Source organism: Panulirus ornatus, chromosome 53, assembly GCF_036320965.1.
Source record: "Panulirus ornatus isolate Po-2019 chromosome 53, ASM3632096v1, whole genome shotgun sequence".
NCBI lineage: Eukaryota > Metazoa > Arthropoda > Malacostraca > Decapoda > Palinuridae > Panulirus > Panulirus ornatus.
Window position 1 is genome coordinate 7,581,338 of NC_092276.1, and position 22,269 is coordinate 7,603,606.

The 22,269-nt window shown below is 42.7% G+C and overlaps 1 protein-coding gene across 1 annotated transcript; it reads right to left on the reverse strand.

The window, feature by feature from the left end:
* Positions 1-6,026: 6,026 nt before the first annotated feature.
* On the reverse strand, positions 6,027-16,770 carry LOC139765138 (glucoside xylosyltransferase 1-like). Its single transcript, XM_071692331.1, has 2 exons — positions 15,538-16,770; positions 6,027-6,321 (listed from the first exon to the last, which is right to left on the reverse strand). The coding sequence occupies exons 1-2, from the start codon at positions 16,555-16,557 to the stop codon at positions 6,058-6,060; spliced, it is 1,284 nt and encodes a 427-aa protein (XP_071548432.1). The 5' UTR covers positions 16,558-16,770; the 3' UTR covers positions 6,027-6,057.
* Between the last annotated feature and the right edge of the window lie 5,499 nt (positions 16,771-22,269).

A 22,269-nucleotide genomic window follows, 5' to 3' on the forward strand; every position in this document is an offset into this window, starting at 1 on the left:
GAACTTGGGAAGGAGACTTGTGTGAGGAAGTACCAGGAGAGACTGAGTACAGAATGGAAAACGGTGAGAACAAAGAATGTAAGGGGAGTGGGGGAGGAATGGGATGTATTTAGGGAAGCAGTGATGGCTTGCGCAAAAGATGCTTGTGGCATGAGAAGCGTGGGAGGTGGGCAGATAAGAAAGGGTAGTGAGTGGTGGGATAAAGAAGTAAGATTATTAGTGAAAGAGAAGAGAGAGGCATTTGGATGATTTTTGCAGGGAAATAATGTAAATAACTGAGAGATGTATAAAAGAAAGAGGCAGGAAGTCAAGAGAAGGGAGCAAGAGTTGAAAAAGAGGGCAAATGAGAGTTGGGGTGAGAGAGTATCATTAAATTTTAGGGAGAATAAAAAGATGTTTTGGAAGAAACTTCATTGATGGGGACTAATGGGGAGGTGATAACAAGTAATGGTGATGTGAGGAGATGGAGTGAGTATTTTGAAGTTTTGTTGAATGTGTTTGATGATAGAGTGGCAGATATAATTGTGTTTGGTTGAGGTGGTGTGCAAATTGAGAGGGTTAGGGAGAATGATTTGGTAAACAGAGAAGAGGTAGTAAAAGCTTTGCGGAAGATGAAAGCCGGTAAGGCAGCGGGTTTGGATGGTATTGCAGTGGAATTTATTAAAAAAGGGGATGACTGTATTGTTGACTGGTTGGTAAGGTTATTTAATGTATGTATGACTCATGGTGAGGTTCCTGAGGATTGGCGGAATGCTTGCATAGTGCCATTGTGCAAAGGGAAAGGGGATAAAAGTGAGTACTCAAATTACAGAGGTATAAGTTTGTTGAGTATTCCTGGGAAATTATGTGGGAGGGTATTGATTGAGAGGGTGAAGGCATGTACAGCGCATCAGACTGGGGAAGAGCAGTGTGGTTTCAGAAGTGATAGAGGATGTGTGGATCAGGTGTTTGCTTTGAAGAATGTATGTGAGAAATACTTAGAAAAGCAAATGGATTTGTATCTAGCATTTATGGATCTGGAGAAGGCATATGATAGAGTTGATAGAGATGCTCTGCGGAAGGTATTAATAATATATGGTGTTGGAGGAAAGTTGTTAGAAGCAGTGAAAAGTTTTTATCGAGGATGTAAGGCACGTGTATGAGTAGGAAGAGAGGAAAGTGATTGGTTCTCAGTGAATGTTGGTTTGCAACAGGGGTGCATGATGTCTCCATGGTTGTTTAATTTGTTTATGGATGGGGTTGTTAGGGAGGTGAATGCGAGAGTGTTGGAAAGAGGGGCAAGTATGCAGTCTGTTGTGGATGAGAGAGCTTGGGAAGTGAGTCAGTTGTTGTTCGCTGATGGTACAGCACTGGTGGCTGATTCGGGTGAGAAACTGCAGAAGCTGGTGACTGAGTTTGGTAAAATGTGTGGAAGCTGAAAGTAAATGTGAATAAGAGTAAGGTTATTAGGTACACGTATGGTTGAGGGACAAGTCAATTGGGAGGTAAGCTTGAATGGAGAAAAAGTGGAGGAAGTTAAGTGTTTTAGATATCTGAGAGTGGATTTGGCAGTGGATGGAACCATGGAAGCGGAAGTGAATCATAGGGTGTAGGAGGGGGCGAAAGTTCTGGGAGCGTTGAAAATTGTGTGGAAGTCGAGAACCTTATCTTGGAAAGCAAAAATGGGTATGTTTGAAGGAATAGTGGTTCCAACAATGTTATATGGTTGCGAGGCGTGGGCTATAGATAGAGTTGTGTGGAGGTGGGTAGATGTGCTGGAAATGAGATGTTTGAGGACAATATGTGGTGTGAGGTGGTTTGATCGAGTAAGTAATGAAAGGGTAAGAGAGATGTGTGGTGATAAAAAGAGAGTGGTTGAGAGAGCAGAAGAGGGTGTTTTGAAATGGTTTGGTCACATGGAGAGAATTAGTGAGAAAAGATTGACAAATAGGATATATGTGTCAGAGTTGGAGGGAAGAAAGAGAAGCAGGAGACCAGATTGGAGGTAGAAGGATGGAGTGAAAAAGATTATGAGCAATCAGGGCCTGAACATACAGTAGGGTGAAAGGCGTGCAAGGAATAGAGTGAATTAGAATGATATGGTATACTGGGGTCGTTGTGCTGTCCATGGATTGAACCAAGGCATGTGAACCGTCTGGGGTAAACCATGGAAAGGTCTGTAGGGCCTGGATGTGGAAAGGTAGCTGTGGTTTTGGTCCATTACACATGACAGCTAGAGACTGAGTGTGAACAAATGTGGCATTTTTTGTCTTTTCATGGCGCTTCCTCGCTGGAATGGCAGGGAGGGGGAATGCTATTTCGTATATGGCGGGGTGGTGAATGGGAAAGGATGAAGGCAGCAAGTATGGATATGTACATTTGTATATATGTTTGTGAATGTATATGTTGGAATGTATATGTATGCTTATGTGCATGTGTAGGTGTTTATGTATATACATGTGCATGTGGATTTGTTGTCTGTTTCCTTGCACTACCTTGCTAACGCGGGAGACGGCGGTCAAGTATAATAATATAAATGAATAAATATTTTATCTTGGAGAGTAAAAATGGGTATGTTTGAAGGAATAGTGGTTCCAACAATGTTATATGGTTGCGAGGCTTGGGCTACAGATAAGGTCATGTGGAGGAGGGTGGATATGTTGGAAATGAAATGTTTGAGGACAATATGTGTGGTGTGAGGTGATTTGATCGATTAAGTAATGAAAGAGTAAGAGGGATGTGTGGTATTAAAAAGGGTGTGCTTGAGAAAGCAGATGTGTGTGTTGAAATGGTTTCGAACATGGAGAGAATGAGTAAGGAAAGATTGACAAAGGGGGATATATGTGTTAGAGGTGGAGGAAAGAAGAAGCAGGAGACCATTTTGGAGGTGGAAGGATGGAGTGAAAAAGATTTTGAGCGATTGGGGCTTGAACATACAAGAGGGTGAAAGGCATGCAAGGAATAGAGTGAATTGGAATGATGTGGTATACTGGGGTTGACGTGCTGTCAATGGATTGAACCAGGGCATATGAAGCATCTGGGGTGAACCATGGAAAGGTCTGTCAAGCCTGGATGTGGAAAGGGAGCTGTATATATATATGGTCAAAGCCTTGTGGCTGAGAACTCAAGAGTGAGTGTATTATACTTTAGCAAATACAGAAATGTGCTCAATATTCTAATGTGGATGATAGAGAAGTGGGTTAATGAAAGAGTTAAGGAAGAAGCAGACAGAGTAGTTAATAGGAAACATTCCAAGCAAATGGAGTTTGAATAGAAGAAAATTAGAGTAGCAGTACATGATAAACTTGAGGTAGAGCAGGTTATGGAGGTAAGTCATAAGTTTGAACTATTTTTAGTAGATGTATCCCATAACTAATGTAGGTTTAAATAAGAGTCCTTCGTAGTCATCCATAGATCATGATAGGCTATTCTATGTGTTTTTACTTCTTTTTGCTTTTGCAGTTTTTGTACTTTCTCCAGGTCATTTCAGCTTCTTCATCCAAGCTATGATTTTCTTTTCAAATTTATTGCATTTTTCATCTCTGCATCAGAAGAGGGTGAAATTTAATGAAACTGTATGAAAGCTAGAAGACTTACTGCAATGACTGGATAAAACAGAGTTGAATTTTATAAGGTCTGGAGACGTTAACTTTCACTTTATTGAATTGAAAGAAAGGGGAGCAGAATATGGATGCTGATAGTTTTTTCATACATTTTTGCTCTTTCCTGTCTTATGAGGTAGTGCCACAAACATGAAGATAGGCCTCATTCACTGGTATCTATTCTCTTGATGTCACATACAAATACATCAAATCCACAACCCCCTCTCTACAACCAGGCCCCACAGACCTTTCCATGGTTTCCCCCAGCTGTTTCATATACCCTGGTTTAGGCCATTGACAGCATGTTACCCCCAGTATACCACATCACACTTGACTGTATCCCATGCACCTTTCACCCTTGTGCATGTTCAGGACCCGATCACTCAAGATATTTTTAACTCCATCCTTCATCTCCAATTTGGTTTCTCCACTTCTGACACTTATATCCTCCTCAAAAAGTAATGGTGACTCCAGAAAAGGAACCAACAGTAAAAAGATTGATAGTGAAGAAAGCACTGAAGTCTTTGGAGTTCTCATATTTTGGGGTTGACTAAGCTGACTCTCTTTTTGTGAGGAGCCCTTCCAGTGTCCAAACTCTCCCCTAAATCATGAGCTCAGGTGCATGCACCTAGAAAAATTTGGAAATTTTATGATGGCTGGTACAGCATATCTCGCTTTCTGAAGGCTGCTAGAAAGGTTGTTTAGAGCATATAGGAAGGGCTGGCCCAATATGAAAACATTCATTGTATGTTAATGTAGCCAAGTTAAGAACATGCTAAAAATATCATTTGCAGAGAATTCAGCAACACTTTGCAAGGAAAATTGAGAAAATGAACATTGTACTTATGAAATGTTAAGAGTTTGAATTACATATTCTGGAAAGGACAGAAAGATATGTGCAAATTTATGCATAATAGATTAAAGTAAACCCATTTAAGCATAAGACAAGGAAGGAAAACAGTAATCAAGTTTATGAGAATCTCTTGCATTATAACACCAAATATGACTTATGAGAAACACCAGGAAAAATGGAGAGTCTCTAATATTTTGTCCAATGACGTAAAAGACCTTGCAGGGAATGAGTACAGAAAACTTAAAAATAAGACTAAAGAAATGGCTAACAACATTTCCTCTGGAACCCAAGATTGAAAGATTATCCACTATGCAAGACCAGCTAAGAGAGAATGTGCAGTAAAACAAGGAATATGTGAGGTATCGCTACAGGCTAGCTCCTTCCTTGTGGTAAAATCTTTTTATGTAGGTACTCGTAGGTAGGTGTATACACATGCTCTCTCTCTCTGTCTAGTTGATGATAGCCAGGCACCGACTTGAGAAATGTATTATTGATACTACCAGCCTGGGGATCAAGGAATTTGTGATAACTCTACAGTGACCTAGCAGTTAGTGGCTGTCAAATTTCACTCTTTTGGTCCAAGTTGCTATCTTTCCTTTATCTCCTGCTCACATGAGATGATACTCGACCATGTAACTCACATGACTCGTTCTTTTTAACCCTAGATGTTCATGCTAGCACTACCTTTGGGCAAAAAGTAGGTAGGTATTCTCTCTCTCTCAGATGCCAGTTACGCAAATCCATTTCACCCCCACAGAGTAAGAGGGAATGACAAATATGGTCCCACTAATTAGCTCTCTAGAGCCAGTTAAACACTGTACATAGAGTACAACTTGTCTCAGTTATTGGTCCAGCCAGTTACCATACCAGGGCGCTTCCTCCCTCCTGTAAAATGAGTATACTAAAGGATTCAGGATACTCTGTGTAGGTCTATCTATAGTGTACTTAATTCTGATTATTGTATCTACTGCCTTGAAGATTACTAAAGGGACGTTACTTGGTACCAGAGAATTTAGATGCTGTGAAAGAAATCTAATCTTCATACATGCACACATGTTTATATATTCACATAGTCATATACGGCCTCCATGGTGTAGTGGTTAGTGTCACTGACAATGAGTAAGCACTTGTTTGCTGTCAGCCCATACCCGGCCCAGATGTTCATCCACCCCTTGGGGCTGGTTGATGAATGGGTACCTGGCTTAATCTGAAGTGTGAGTGTGCATGCAAATACAGAAGTATAAACATAGGACACATATACAAGTTTGAGAGACAGGGCAACATGAGTGTAAAACTCCCTCCCCTTAACACACAAACGATAATAATCACACTAACACAAGAGATGGGCCCCCACGAGTGTAAAAACTCCCCATACAATACGAAAGGTAATTATGAGTACATGGGAGGCTTATTGAGAAGCTGGTTCACCAGGGTGTAACTCCTTTGCTGACAGAAGTTTATCTTAGTGAAAGAGAACAAAAGACGTCAGAGGTGACCAGCGCAGCGTCATAGGGGTCTGTTTTAGGACCATTATTCCTCTTGGTCAGTGCAAATTCCTATTAAGAGGGTGAGGAATACCAGAATATGGTAATATCCTTTATTAGTTCTATATTACACTGGATATCATGTTTGGCTGAAAATATGGTTAACAGTAGTTTGGTAGGAGTTGTGGCTAGGCTCCCGGTGATGCGTTAAGCGTATCACCTCTGACCTATACTTGGACATATCCCTCAGCCCTAGCGTTAGGGCATGGTTAAGATGACTGTAGTTAGTACAGGGAAAGTCACTGTACTGGAAGTCCACCAGGGATAACTTCCTGTCTATCTTTGCCAGAAGGGACCGCGGCTTATCATCTGCACGCAAAGACAACAGGCTGGAGTACATCACCTGCAAACATAGTGAAAGTCGACAGTAAATCTCACATTCATGAAGAAATTGTAGTGGCATTTGCATACCATTGTAACGACATACTTTAAGAGACATACAGAACTTAAAAGGTAATATATATATATTTCAGAAGTGGTAGAGGATGTGTGGATCAGGTGTTTGCTTTGAAGAATGTATGTGAGAAATACTTAGAAAAGCAAATGGATTTGTATGTAGCATTTATGGATCTGGAGAAGGCATATGATAGAGTTGATAGAGATGCTCTGTGGAAGGTATTAAGAATATATGGTGTGGGAGGCAAGTTGTTAGAAGCAGTGAAAAGTTTTTATCGAGGATGTAAGGCATGTGTACGTGTAGGAAGAGAGGAAAGTGATTGGTTCTCAGTGAATGTAGGTTTGCGGCAGGGGTGTGTGATGTCTCCATGGTTGTTTAATTTGTTTATGGATGGGGTTGTAAGGGAGGTAAATGCAAGAGTCCTGGAAAGAGGGGCAAGTATGAAGTCTGTTGGGGATGAGAGAGCTTGGGAAGTGAGTCAGTTGTTGTTCGCTGATGATACAGCGCTGGTGGCTGATTCATGTGAGAAACTGCAGAAGCTGGTGACTGAGTTTGGTAAAGTGTGTGGAAGAAGAAAGTTGAGAGTAAATGTGAATAAGAGCAAGGTTATTAGGTACAGTAGGGGTGAGGGTCAAGTCAATTGGGAGGTGAGTTTGAATGGAGAAAAACTGGAGGAAGTGAAGTGTTTTAGATATCTGGGAGTGGATCTGTCAGCGGATGGAACCATGGAAGCGGAAGTGGATCATAGGGTGGGGGAGGGGGCGAAAATTTTGGGAGCCTTGAAAAATGTGTGGAAGTCGAGAACACTATCTCGGAAAGCAAAAATGGGTATGTTTGAGGGAATAGTGGTTCCAACAATGTTGTATGGTTGCGAGGCGTGGGCTATGGATAGAGATGTGCGCAGGAGGATGGATGTGCTGGAAATGAGATGCTTGAGGACAATGTGTGGTGTGAGGTGGTTTGATCGAGTAAGTAACGTAAGGGTAAGAGAGATGTGTGGAAATAAAAAGAGCGTGGTTGAGAGAGCAGAAGAGGGTGTTTTGAAATGGTTTGGGCACATGGAGAGAATGAGTGAGGAGAGATTGACCAAGAGGATATATGTGTCGGAGGTGGAGGGAACGAGGAGAAGAGGGAGACCAAATTGGAGGTGGAAAGATGGAGTGAAAAAGATTTTGTGTGATCGGGGCCTGAACATGCAGGAGGGTGAAAGGAGGGCAAGAAATAGAGTGAATTGGAGTCATGTGGTATACAGGGGTTGACGTGCTGTCAGTGGATTGAAGCAAGGCATGTGAAGCGTCTGGGGTAAACCATGGAAAGCTGTGTAGGTATGTATATTTGCGTGTGTGGACGTGTGTATGTACATGTGTATGGGGGGGGGGGGTTGGGCCATTTCTTTCGTCTGTTTCCTTGCGCTACCTCGCAAACGCGGGAGACAGCGACAAAGTATAAAAAAAAAAAAAAAAAAAATATATATATATATATATATATATATATATATATTATATATATATATTTTTTTTTTCTTTTTTTATACTTTGTCGCTGTCTCCCGCGTTTGCGAGGTAGCGCAAGGAAACAGACGAAAGAAATGGCCATTTCTTTCGTCTGTTTCCTTGCGCTACCTCGCAAACGCGGGAGACAGCGACAAAGTATAAAAAAAAAAAAAAAATATATATATATATATATATATATATATATATATATTATATATATATATATTTTTTTTTTCTTTTTTTATACTTTGTCGCTGTCTCCCGCGTTTGCGAGGTAGCGCAAGGAAACAGACGAAAGAAATGGCCCAACCCACCCCCATACAACATGTATATACATACGTCCACACACGCAAATATACATACCTACACAGCTTTCCATGGTTTACCCCAGACGCTTCACATGCCCTGATTCAATCCATTGACAGCACGTCGACCCCGGTATACCACATCGATCCAATTCACTCTATTCCTTGCCCGCCTTTCACCCTCCTGCATGTTCAGGCCCCGATCACTCAAAATCTTTTTCACTACATCTTTCCACCTCCAATTTGGTCTCCCACTTCTCCTCGTTCCCTCCACCTCCGACACATATATCCTCTTGGTCAATCTTTCCTCACTCATTCTCTCCATGTGCCCAAACCATTTCAAAACACCCTCTTCTGCTCTCTCAACCACGCTCTTTTTATTTCACACATCTCTCTTACCCTTACATTACTTACTCGATCAAACCACCTCACACCACACATTGTCCTCAAACATCTCATTTCCAGCACATCCACCCTCCTGCGCACAACTCTATCCATAGCCCACGCCTCGCAACCATACAACATTGTTGGAACCACTATTCCTTCAAACATACTCCTGAAACAGGAGTTGTGGGAGTATGTGATAGAATGTAAGAAAGTAAATTCTAGATTAATATGGGTAAAACTGAAAGCTGATGGAGAGAGATAGGTGATTATTGGTGCATATGCACCTGGGCATGAGAAGAAAGATCATGAGAGGCAAGTGTTTTGGGAGCAGCTGTATAAGTGTGTTAGTGGTTTTGATCCACAAGACCGGGTTATAGTGATGGGTGATTTGAATGCAAAGGTGAGTAATGTGGCAGTTGAGGGAATGATTGGTATACATAGGGTGTTCAATGTTGTAAATGGAAATGGTGAAGAGCTTGTAGATTTATGTGCTGAAAAAGGACTGGTGATTGGGAATACCTGGTTTAAAAAGCGAGATATACATAAGTATACGTATGTAAGGAGGAGAGATGGCCAGAGAGCGTTATTGGATTACGTGTTGATTGACAGGCGCGCGAAAGAGAGACTTTTGGATGCTAATGTGCTGAGAGGTGCAACTGGAGGGATGTCTGATCATTATCTTGTGGAGGCGAAGGTGAAGATTTGTATGGGTTTTCAGAAAAGAAGAGAGAATGTTGGGGTGAAGAGGGTGGTGAGAGTAAGTGAGCTTGGAAAGGAAACTTGTGTGAGGAAGTACCAGGAGAGACTGAGTACAGAATGGAAAAAGGTGAGAACAAAGGAGGTAAGGGGAGTGGGGAGGAATGGAATGTATTTAGGGAATCAGTGATGGCTTGCGCAAAAGATGCTTGTGGCATGAGAAGCGTGGGAGGTGGGTTGATTAGAAAGGGTAGTGAGTGGTGGGATGAAGAAGTAAGATTATTAGTGAAAGAGAAGAGAGAGGCATTTGGACGATTTTTGCAGGGAAAAAATGCAAATTAGTGGGAGATGTATTAAAGAAAGAGACAGGAGGTCAAGAGAAAGGTGCAAGAGGTGAAAAAGAGGGCAAATGAGAGTTGGGGTGAGAGTATCATTAAATTTTAGGGAGAATAAAAAGATGTTCTGGAAGGAGGTAAATAAAGTACGTAAGACAAGGGAGCAAATGGGAACTTCAGTGAAGGGGGCTAATGGGGAGGTGATAACAAGTAGTGGTGATGTGAGAAGGAGATGGAGTGAGTATTTTTAAGGTTTGTTGAATGTGTTTGATGATAGAGTGGCAGATATAGGGTGTTTTGGTCGAAGTGGTGGGCAAAGTGAGAGGGTTAGGGAAAATTATTTGATAAACAGAGAAGAGGTAGTAAAAGCTTTGCTGAAGATGAAAGCCGGCAAGGCAGCAGGTTTGGATGGTATTGCAGTGGAATTTATTAAAAAAGGGGGTGACTGTATTGTTGACTTGTTGGTAAGGTTATTTAATGTATGTATGACTCATGGTGAGGTGCCTGAGGATTGGCGGAATGCTTGCATAGTGCCATTGTACAAAGGCAAAGGGGATAAGAGTGAGTGCTCAAATTACAGAGGTATAAGTTTGTTGAGTATTCCTAGTATATCATATGGGAGGGTATTGATTGAGAGGGTGAAGGCATGTACAGAGCATCAGACTGGGGAAGAGCAGTGTAGTTTCAGAAGTGGTGGAGGATGTGTGGATCAGGTGTTTGCTTTGAAGAATGTATGTGAGAAATACTTAGAAAAGCAAATGGATTTATGGATCTGGAGAAGGCATATGATAGGGTTGATAGAGATGCTCTGTGGAAGGTACTAAGAATATATGGTGTGGGAGGCAAGTTGTTAGAAGCAGTGAAAAGTTTTTATCGAGGATGTAAGATATGTGTACGTGTAGGAAGAGAGGAAAGTGATTGTTTCTCAGTGAATGTAGGTTTGCGGCAGGGGTGTGTGATGTCTCGATGGTTGTTTTATTTGTTTATGGATGGGGTTGTTAGGGAGGTGAATGCAAGAATTTTGGAAAGAAGGGCATGTATGCAGTCTGTTGTGGATGAGAGAGCTTGGGAAGTGAGTCAGTTGTTGTTCGCTGATGATACAGCGCTGGTGGCTGATTCATGAGAGAAACTGCAGAAGCTGGTGACTGAGTTTGGTAAAGTGTGTGAAAGAAGAAAGTTAAGAGTAAATGTGAATAAGAGCAAGGTTATTAGGTACAGTAGGGTTGAGGGTCAAGTCATTTGGGAGGTAAGTTTGAATGGAGAAAAACTGGAGGAAGTAAAGTGTTTTAGATATCTGGGAGTGGATCTGGCAGCGAATGGAACCATGGGAGCGGAAGTAAATCATAGGGTGGGGGAGGGTCCGAAAATCCTGGGAGCCTTGAAGAACGTGTGGAAGTCGAGAACATTATCTCGGAAAGCAAAAATGGGTATGTTTGAAGGAATAGTGGTTCCAACAATGTTGTATGGTTGCGAGGCGTGGGCTATGGATAGAGTTGTGCGCAGGAGGGTGGCTGTGCTCGAAATGAGATGTTTGAGGACAATATGTGGTGTGAGGTGGTTTGATCGAGTAAGTAATGTAAGGGTAAGAGAGAGGTGTGGAAATAAAAAGAGCGTGGTTGAGAGAGCAGAAGAGGGTGTTTTGAAATGGTTTGGGCACATGGAGAGAATGAGTGAGGAAAGATTGACCAAGAGGATATATGTGTCGGAGGTGGAGGGAACGAGGAGAAGTGGGAGACCAAATTGGAGGTGGAAAGATGTAGTGAAAAAGATTTTGAGTGATCGGGGCCTGAACATGCAGGAGGGTGAAAGGCGGGCAAGGAATAGAGTGAATTGGATCGATGTGGTATACCGGGGTCGACGTGCTGTCAATGGATTGAATCAGGGCATGTAAACCAACTTTCCATGTAAACCATGGAAAGTTGTGTGGGGCCTGGATGTGGAAAGGGAGCTGTTGTTTCGGGCATTATTGCGTGACAGCTGGAGACTGAGTGTGAACGAATGGGGCCTTTGTTGTCTTTTCCTAGTGCTACCTCGCACACGTGAGGGGGGAGGGGGATGGTATTTCATGTGTGGCGAGGTGGCGATGGGAATGAATAGGGGCAGGCAGTGTGAATTGTGTGCATGGGTATATATGTATGTGTCTGTGTGTGTATATATATGTGTACATTGAGATTTATAGGTATGTATATTTGCGTGTGTGGGCGTGTGTGTGTGTACATTGTGTATGGGGGTGGGTTGTGCCATTTCTTTCGTCTGTTTCCTTGCGCTACCTCGCAAACGCGGGAGACAGCGGCAAAAAAAAAAAGAAATATATATATATATATATATATATATATATATATATATATATATATATATATATATATATATATATATATATATATATATTTGTCGCTGTCTCCCGCGTTAGCTAGGTGGCGCAAGAAAACAGACGAAAGAATGGCCCAACCCACCACATGTACACACATATACATACCTATACATTGCAACGTATACATACATATACATACAGACATATGCATATATACATATGTACATATTAATACTTGCTGCCTTCATCCATTCCCGTCGCAACCCCGCCACACATGAAATGGCACCCCCTCCCCCTCCGCGCGCGAGGTATCGCTAGGGAAAGACAACAAAGGGCACAATCGTTCACTATCTCTAGCTATCATGTGTAATGTACCGAAACCACAGGTACCTTTCCACATCCAGGCCCCACAAAACTTCCCACGGTTTACCCCAGACGCTTCACATGCCTTGGTTCAATCCATTTACAGCACGTCGACCCCGGTATACCACATCGTTCCAACTCACTCTATTCCTTGCACGCCTTTCACCCTCCTGCATGTTCAGGCCCCGATCGCTCAAAATCTTTGTCACTCCATCCTTCCCCTTCCAATTTGGTCTCCCACTTCTCCTCGTTCGCTCCACCTCTGACACATATATCCTCTTTGTCAATCTTTCCTCACTCATTCTCCATTTGACCATACCATTTCAATACACCCTGTTCTGCCCTCAACCACACTTTTTATTACCACACATCTCTCTTACCCTTTCATTTCTTTACTCGATCAAACTACCTCACACCACATATTGTCCTCAAACATCATCATTTCCAACACATCCACCCTCCTCCGCACAACTCTATCTATAGCCCATGCCTCGCAACCGTATAATATTGTTGGAACCACTGGTCCTTCAAACATACCCATTTTTGCTCTCCGGGATAACGTTCTCGACTTCCACACATTCTTCAACGCTCCCATAACCTTCGCCCCCTCCCCCAACCTGTGACTCGCTACAACTTCCATGATTCCATCCGCTGCTAAATCCACTCCCAGATATCTAAAACACTTCACTTCCTCCAGTTTTTCTCCAAACTTACTTCCCAATCGACTTGTCCCTCAACCTTACTGAACATAATAACCTTGCTCTTATTCACATTTACTCTCAGCTTTCTTCTTTCACACATTTTACCAAATTCAGTCACCAGCTTCTGCAGTTTCTCACCCGAATCAGCCACCAGCGGTGCATCATCAGCGAACAACTCTCACTTCCCAAGCCCTCTCATCAACAACAGACTGTATACTTGCTCTTCTCTCCAAAACTCTTGCATTCACCTCCCTAAAGACCCCATCCATAAACAAACAACCATGGAGACATCACGTACCCCTTGCAAACCGACATTCACTGGGAACGAATCACTTTCCTCTCTTCCTGCTCGTACACATCCCTTACATCCTCTATAAAACCTTTTCACCGCTTCTAGGAACTTACCTCCCACACCATATACTCTTAATACCTTCCGCAGAGCATCTCTATTAACTCTGTCATATGTCTTCTCCATATCCATAAATACTACACACAAGTCCATTTGTTTTTCTAAGTATTTCTCATATATTCTTCAAAGCAAACACCTGATCCACACATCCTCTACCACTTCTGAAACCACACTACTCCTCCCCAATCTGATGATGCTCTGTACAAGCCTTCACCCTCTCAATCAATACCCTCCCATATAATTTCCCAGGAATACTCGAGAAACTTATGCCTTTGTAATTTGAACACTCACCTTTATCCCCTTTGCCTCTGTACAATGGCATTATGCATGCATTCCGCCAATCCTCAGGCACTTCACCATGAACCATACATACATTGAATATCCTCACCAACCAGTCAACAACACAGTCACCCCCTTTTTAAATAATTTCCACTGTAATACCATCCAAACCCGCCGCCTTGCCGGCTTTCATATTCCTCAAAGCTTTCACCACCTCTTTCCTGTTTATCAGACCATTCTCCCTGACCCTCTCACTTTGCACACCATCTCGACCAAAGCACCTTATATCTGCCACTCTATCATCAAACACATTCTCTCTCTCTCTCTCTCTCTCTCTCTCTCTCTCTCTCTCTATATATATATATATATATATATATATATATATATATATATATATATATATATATATATATATATATATATATATGGTGGCTGATTCATGTGAGAAACTGCAGAAGCTGGTGACTGAGTTTGGTAAAGTGTGTGAAAGAAGAAAGTTAAGAGTAAATGTGAATAAGAGCAAGGTAATTAGGTACAGTAGGGTTGAGGGTCAAGTCAATTGGGAGGTAAGTTTGAATGGAGAAAAACTGGAGGAAGTAAAGTGTTTTAGATATCTGGGAGTGGATCTGGCAGCGGATGGAACCATGGAAGCGGAAGTGGATCATAGGGTGGGGGAGGGGGCGAAAATCCTGGGAGCCTTGAAGAATGTGTGGAAGTCGAGAACATTATCTCGGAAAGCAAAAATGGGTATGTTTGAAGGAATAGTGGTTCCAACAATGTTGTATGGTTGCGAGGCGTGGGCTATGGATAGAGTTGTGCGCAGGAGGATGGATGTGCTAGAAATGAGATGTTTGAGGACAATGTGTGGTGTGAGGTGGTTTGATCGAGTAAGCAACGTAAGGGTAAGAGGGATGTGTGGAAATAAAAAGAGCGTGGTTGAGAGAGCAGAAGAGGGTGTTTTGAAATGGTTTGGGCACATGGAGAGAATGAGTGAGGAAAGATTGACCAAGAGGATATATGTGTCGGAGGTGGAGGGAACGAGGAGAAGTGGGAGACCAAATTGGAGGTGGAAAGATGGAGTGAAAAAGATTTTGTGTGAGCGGGGCCTGAACATGCAGGAGGGTGAAAGGAGGGCAAGGAGTAGAGTGAATTGGATCGATGTGGTATACCGGGGTTTACGTGCTGTCAGTGGATTGAATCAGGGCATGTGAAGCGTCTGGGGTAAACCATGGAAAGCTGTGTAGGTATGTATATTTGCGTGTGTGGACGTATGTATATACATGTGTATGGGGGTGGGTTGGGCCATTTCTTTCGTCTGTTTCCTTGCGCTACCTCGCAAACGCGGGAGACAGCGACAAAGCAAAAAAAAAAAAGAAAAAAAAAAAAAAAAAAAATATATATATATATATATATATATATATATATATATATATATATATATATATATATATATATATATTATGTAATTTGTAAGGAGAGGCTGTGTCAAATACTGACTTCTGCAGGTGCAATTATAACATTTCCCCAAGTCAAATATCATTATGAATAGCATATGTTTTTCACGTAGGGAACTCAAGTCGGTGACAGTTTCACGCCTCTTCACCATATTTTCACGCTTATGTTAATGGCTCCCACATATTACTGCTGCATAGATAATGGTAAGGACGAAGCATCGTATCCGATAACTGATCTTAATTGTTCTATATTGCTCATAGGTGTAGTATCCATTGCTTCTTTACCATAAATGAGCATCAAGAAAAAGAAATTTACCTTGCATCTTGTTGATCTGGTGATAAACGCGACATAATGCTTATTGACATCATAGAAGAACATGTAATAAATTTTTTTCTTTTTTTTGGGGGGGGGAGTCACATTCCTACTAACCAGGAATTTTCTGTCGACGTGTCTATAGAACGTGACGTCGGAGCCATGCAAGACCAGGATGCCCAACGAGACGCAGGTGGGGCAGGGAGGGGCGACGGGGAAGCAGGAGGAAATCAGGAAGTTCCACCGTGACGACACCTCCTTCAGTAGGTACGGTTTGTGTATCAAGAAGTGGTTGAGAGCGTCCTGATCATGACGTGGCGGGGGATTGATGGCTCCCGCCCGCAGTATGGCGCTGCCGAGCCCGCCGCCGGGCAGCTGCCTGAGACGTGTTAGGTTGGCGGCCATCATACCCGTGTTGAGACCCGCTCGGCCCGCGTAAGGCCATCCTGGGTTGTCCAGCAGGTACTGTGGCTCTGGAGCCAGAGCTAAAGCCGCGCCGTCTTCCAGTAACCTCAGCAGCGACCACAGCTGTTCTGCAGGCCCCAGGAACACCACATCCGTGTCTAGGTATATCACTGCGTCCTCTTCAGGCAGAGCCTCTGCTAGGAACAGTTTAGCCCAAGCACAGGGTCGCCAGTGATCCTTTAATATTTTATATTCCTCTGGAAACCAAATATTACGATTCTCTAACTGGAGACGGGACCTTTGGAATCCCCGGAACGATTCTGTGACCTCGAGTACTCTCTGGAAGGTGGTGGTCGTGTCTGTCAGGACAATAATACGCCATTCGGTCGATTTACTGAAATAAAGTAGTGTCTCGAACATGGTAGAGAGCTGCTCCGTTTGCCTGGTCCAGGAGTTTCGGAGTTGCTCACTGCCTTCTTTAGTCCAGGCTTTTTCTGCCAGATTCTCTTCACTAGTGTTGCCGCCCGTCACGTCGCACACCACCACCACCAGGGGCGCCTCTACTGACGGCCTGTCGGTAATCGAGGGTTTAGGAATGGCAGACCTGTGGCGTCTGCTCATCTTCCCAACTGCATCTTCATGGTAAACAAATGGGGATATGAAGAGGTTCAATAGACACAACACAGTAATAATGGCCAGGACAACCATATAGCCACGCACACGGCTTACCATCGTAGCGACAAGTCTTTCATCAGAGTTTGCGTACGCCTTGCGTCACAGAAACAAGCACTCGAGTCTGCTGATCTTTAGGTAACAAATAACTATTTTTCCGTTAATGAGCAAAATTATAAATTTCAGTCGTCAATGACTTGGTTTAGTCAGCGTTCGCGTGCTGTATACATCCCAGGTAAGATCAACCGCAACAGCAGGAGTCGATCCTATCCATACCACGACAACGTAGTGTGCACACTGATGTCTGCCCGAGCAGCTTACTCAGCCGACCAGGAAGAAAGACAGCTTTATTTAGACAAACGAAAGATTCATTAATTCGTAAAACAAAAATCATGTAGGTTGAATAACATATAGCTCCATTTTCTTTCTTTTTTTTTCCATTCTTTAGTTATGTTTGTTTAGCTAAAGGTGTTTTAGGTCCATTCAAATATTGACTTGCAATAAAGTTCATTTTGTTTTCATCCAATTAAGTGCGTACATTCCTTGAGAGTTCAGGTTGAGTGCACGTAAACATATCTTCGTTTTTCCTCCTAGGATGAATCTGTACCCTGGGCAGCCGCCGTTGTACACGCAGACAACGTCACTGACGTAATTATGTACCGTTTTTCCTGTCGTCTTCAGCTGCCACTGGTACGTTGTTCCTCATTCACTCACATTGATATTATTATATCTATTTTACAAGAAGGGAAAGAAGGAGACTTTTTAAAAGGAAATCCCGCTATTCTGATTATTTCCTTCCCGATAAATGAGTGATGTTTGAGATCCGTCGAGATCATACGCCATACGCCGTATACGCTCAGAGCGTTGGGTTCCGACCGGTAAAGGAAGAAAGAGAAGAGGCCCCCCCACCCCCCGAAAAAGTCCTAAAAACGCAAAATTTTCAGATTTTTCCAGGGGCATGCCCACGTACCTCCCTAAAGCTCGTGATTTGGTGGAGTTTGAAGGTTGAAGGGGCATCAGAAAGAGAGAGCCTTATAATAGTGCTTGCTAAAGATGGTTTATTCTAAGTAAAGCTGCCTAAATAGTGAAGATCAGCCTCCTTATGGTTGAAAATTCTGTCATTTGACGGCAATGAATTACCCTGAACAATGCACATATTGTTACGGCCTCGCCCCTTTAAGGGTCTATAATCAGCCCAAAGACCCATTAAGATAAAACTGAACTTGTTAACAGACATCTGGCTAACATGACACGTGACGGCCGCTTTATATATATATATATATATATATATATATATATATATATGGGGATAGGGGTGAAAGAGTACTTCCCACGCATTCCTCGCGTGTCGTAGAAAGCGACTAGAGGGGACGGGAGCGGGGGGCCAGAAATCCTCCCCTCCTTGTATTTTTCTAACTTTCTAAAATGGGAAACAGAAGAAGGAGTCACGCGGGGAGTGCTCATCCTCCTCGAAGGCTCAGATTGGGGTGCCTAAATGTGTGTGGATGTAACCAAGATGGGAAAAAAGGAGAGATAGGTAGTATGTTTGAGGAAAGGAACCTGGATGTTTTGGCTCTGAGTGAAACGAAGCTCAAGGGTAAAGGGGAAGAGTGGTTTGGGAATGTCTTGGGAGTAAAGTCAGGGGTTAGTGAGAGGACAAGAGCAAGGGAAGGAGTAGCAGTACTCCTGAAACAGGAGTTGTGGAAGTATGTGATAGAATGTAAGAAAGTAAATTCTCGATTAATATGGGTAAAACTGAAAGTTGATGGAGAGAGATGGGTGATTATTGGTGCATATGCACCTGGGCACGAGAAGAAAGATCATGAGAGGCAAGTGTTTTGGGAGCAGCTGAATGAGTGTGTTAGTGGTTTTGATGCACGAGACCGGGTTATAGTGTTGGGTGATTTGAATGCAAAGGTGAGTAATGTGGCAGTTGAGGGAATAATTGGTATACATGGGGTGTTCAGTGTTGTAAATGGAAATGGTGAAGAGCTTGTAGATTTATGTGCTGAAAAAGGACTGATGATTGGGAATACCTGGTTTAAAAAGCGAGATATACATAAGTATACTTATGTAAGTAGGAGAGATGGCCAGAGAGCGTTATTGGATTACGTGTTAATTGACAGGCGCGCGAAAGAGAGACTTTTGGATGTTAATGTGCTGAGAGGTGCAACTGGAGGGATGTCTGATCATTATCTTGTGGAGGCTAAGGTGAAGATTTGTATGGGTTTTCAGAAAAGAAGAGTGAATGTTGGGGTGAAGAGGGTGGTGAGAGTAAGTGAGCTTGGGAAGGAGACTTGTGTGAGGAAGTACCAGGAGAGACTGAGTACAGAATGGAAAAAGGTGAGAACAATGGAAGTAAGGGGAGTGGGGGAGGAATGGGATGTATTTAGGGAATCAGTGATGGATTGCGCAAAAGATGCTTGTGGCATGAGAAGAGTGGGAGGTGGGTTGATTAGAAAGGGTAGTGAGTGGTGGGATGAAGAAGTAAGAGTATTAGTGAAAGAGAAGAGAGAGGCATTTGGACGATTTTTGCAGGGAAAAAATGCAGTTGAGTGGGAGACGTATAAAAGAAAGAGACAGGAGGTCAAGAGAAAGGTGCAAGAGGTGAAAAAAGGGCAAATGAGAGTTGGGGTGAGAGAGTATCATTAAATTTTAGGGAGAATAAAAAGATGTTCTGGAAGGAGGTAAATAAAGTGCATAAGACAAGGGAGCAAATGGGAACTTCAGTGAAGGGCGCAAATGGGGAGGTGATAACAAGTAGTGGTGATGTGAGAAGGAGATGGAGTGAGTATTTTGAAGGTTTGTTGAATGTGTTTGATGATAGAGTGGCAGATATAGGGTGTTTTGGTCGAGGTGGTGTGCAAAGTGCGAGGGTTAGGGAAAATGAGTTGGTAAACAGAGAAGAGGTAGTAAAAGCTTTGCGGAAGATGAAAGCCGGCAAGGCAGCAGGTTTGGATGGTATTGCAGTGGAATTTATTAAAAAAGGGGGTGACTGTATTGTTGACTGGTTGGTAAGGTTATTTAATGTATGTATGACTCATGGTGAGGTGCTTGAGGATTGGCGGAATGCGTGCATAGTGCCATTGTACAAAGGCAAAGGGGATAAGAGTGAGTGCTCAAATTACAGAGGTATAAGTTTGTTGAGTATTCCTGGCAAATTATATGGGAGGGTATTGATTGAGAGGGTGAAGGCATGTACAGAGCATCAGATTGGGGAAGAGCAGTGTGGTTTCAGAAGTGGTAGAGGATGTGTGGATCAGGTGTTTGCTTTGAAGAATGTATGTGAGAAATACTTAGAAAAGCAAATGGATTTGTATGTAGCATTTATGGATCTGGAGAAGGCATATGATAGAGTTGATAGAGATGCTCTGTGGAAGGTATTAAGAATATATGGTGTGGGAGGCAAATTGTTAGAAGCAGTGAAAAGTTTTTATCGAGGATGTAAGGCATGTGTACGTGTAGGAAGAGAGGAAAGTGATTGGTTCTCAGTGAATGTAGGTTTGCGGCAGGGGTGTGTGATGTCTCCATGGTTGTTTAATTTGTTTATGGATGGGGTTGTTAGGGAGGTGAATGCAAGAGTTTTGGAAAGAGGGGCAAGTATGAAGTCTGTTGGGGATGAGAGAGCTTGGGAAGTGAGTCAGTTGTTGTTCGCTGATGATACAGCGCTGGTGGCTGATTCATGTGAGAAACTGCAGAAGCTGGTGACTGAGTTTGGTAAAGTGTGTGAAAGAAGAAAGTTAAGAGTAAATGTGAATAAGAGCAAGGTTATTAGGTACAGTAGGGTTGAGGGTCAATTCAATTGGGAGGTGAGTTTGAATGGAGAAAAACTGGAGGAAGTGAAGTGTTTTAGATATCTGGGAGTGGATCTGGCAGCGGATGGAACCATGGAAGCGGAAGTGGATCATAGGGTGGGGGAGGGGGCGAAAATTCTGGGAGCCTTGAAGAATGTGTGGAAGTTGAGAACATTATCTTGGAAAGCAAAAATGGGTATGTTTGAAGGAATAGTTGTTCCAACAATGTTGTATGGTTGCGAGGCGTGGGCTATGGATAGAGTTGTGCGCAGGAGGATGGATGTGCTGGAAATGAGATGTTTGAGGACAATGTGTGGTGTGAGGTGGTTTGATCGAGTAAGTAACGTAAGGGTAAGAGAGATGTGTGGAAATAAAAAGAGCGTGGTTGAGAGAGCAGAAGAGGGTGTTTTGAAATGGTTTGGTCACATGGAGAGAATGAGTGAGGAAAGATTGACCAAGAGGATATATGTGTCGGAGGTGGAGGGAACGAGGAGAAGAGGGAGACCAAATTGGAGGTGGAAAGATGGAGTGAAAAAGATTTTGTGTGATCGGGGCCTGAACATGCAGGAGGGTGAAAGGAGGGCAAAGAATAGAGTGAATTGGAGCGATGTGGTATACCGGGGTTGACGTGCTGTCAGTGGTTTGAATCAAGGCATGTGTATGGGGGTGGGTTGGGCCATTTCTTTCGTCTGTTTCCTTGCGCTACCTCGCAAACGCGGGAGACAGCGACAAAGCAAAAAAAAAAAAAAAAAATATATATATATATATATATATATATATATATATATATATATATATATATATATATATATATATTTTATACTATTCGCCATTTCCCTCGTTAGCGAGGTAGCGTTCAGAACAGAGGACTAGGCCTTAGAGGGAATATCCTCACCTGACCCCATTCTCTGTTCCTTCTTTAGGAAAATTAAAAAAAAACGTGAGGGGAGGATTTCCAGCCACCCGCTCCCTCATATATATATATATATATATATATATATATATATATATATATATATATATATATATATATATATATATATATATATATATATATTTTTTTTTTTTTTTTTTTTTTTTTTGCTTTGTCGCTGTTTCCCGCGTTTGCGAGGTAGCGCAAGGAAACAGACGAAAGAAATGGCCCAACCCACCCCCATACACATGTATATGCATACGTCCACACACGCAAATATACATACCTACACAGCTTTCCATGGTTTACCCCAGACGCTTCACATGCCCTGATTCAATCCACTGACAGCACGTCAACCCCGGTATACCACATCGATCCAATTCACTCTATTCCTTGCCCTCCTTTCACCCTCCTGCATGTTCAGGCCCCGATCACACAAAATCTTTTTCACTCCATCTTTCCACCTCCAATTTGGTCTCCCACTTCTCCTCGTTCCTCCATCTCCGACACATATATCCTCTTGGTCAATCTTTCCTCACTCATTCTCTCCATGTGCCCAAACCATTTCAAAACACCCTCTTCTGCTCTCTCAACCACGCTCTTTTTATTTCCACACATCTCTCTTACCCTTACGTTACTTACTCGATCAAACCACCTCACACCACACATTGTCCTCAAACATCTCATTTCCAGCACATCCATCCTCCTGCGCACAACTCTATCCATAGCCCACGCCTCGCAGCCATACAACATTGTTGGAACCACTATTCCTTCAAACTTACCCATTTTCGCTTTCCGAGATAATGTTCTCGACTTCCACACATTCTTCAAGGCTCCCAGGATTTTCGCCCCCTCCCCCACCCTATGATCCACTTCCGCTTCCATGGGTCCATCCGCTGCCAGATCCACTTCCAGATATCTAAAAAACTTTACTTCCTCCAGTTTTTCTCCATTCAAACTTACCTCCCAATTGACTTGACCCTCAACCCTACTGTACCTAATAACCTTGCTCTTATTCACATTTACTCTTAAGTTTCTTCTTTCACACACCTTACCAAACTCAGT

What these genes read in the sequence shown, in the direction of transcription:
- LOC139765138 (XM_071692331.1), bottom strand. Translation starts at nt 16,557, where the DNA reads ATGGTAAGCCGTGTGCGTGGCTATATGGTTGTCCTGGCCATTATTACT. An exon ending in ACGTCGACAGAAAATTCCTG is followed by an intron (nt 6,322 to 15,537) that starts GTTAGTAGGAAT and finishes CTATGTTTGCAG; the next exon opens with GTGATGTACTCCAGCCTGTT.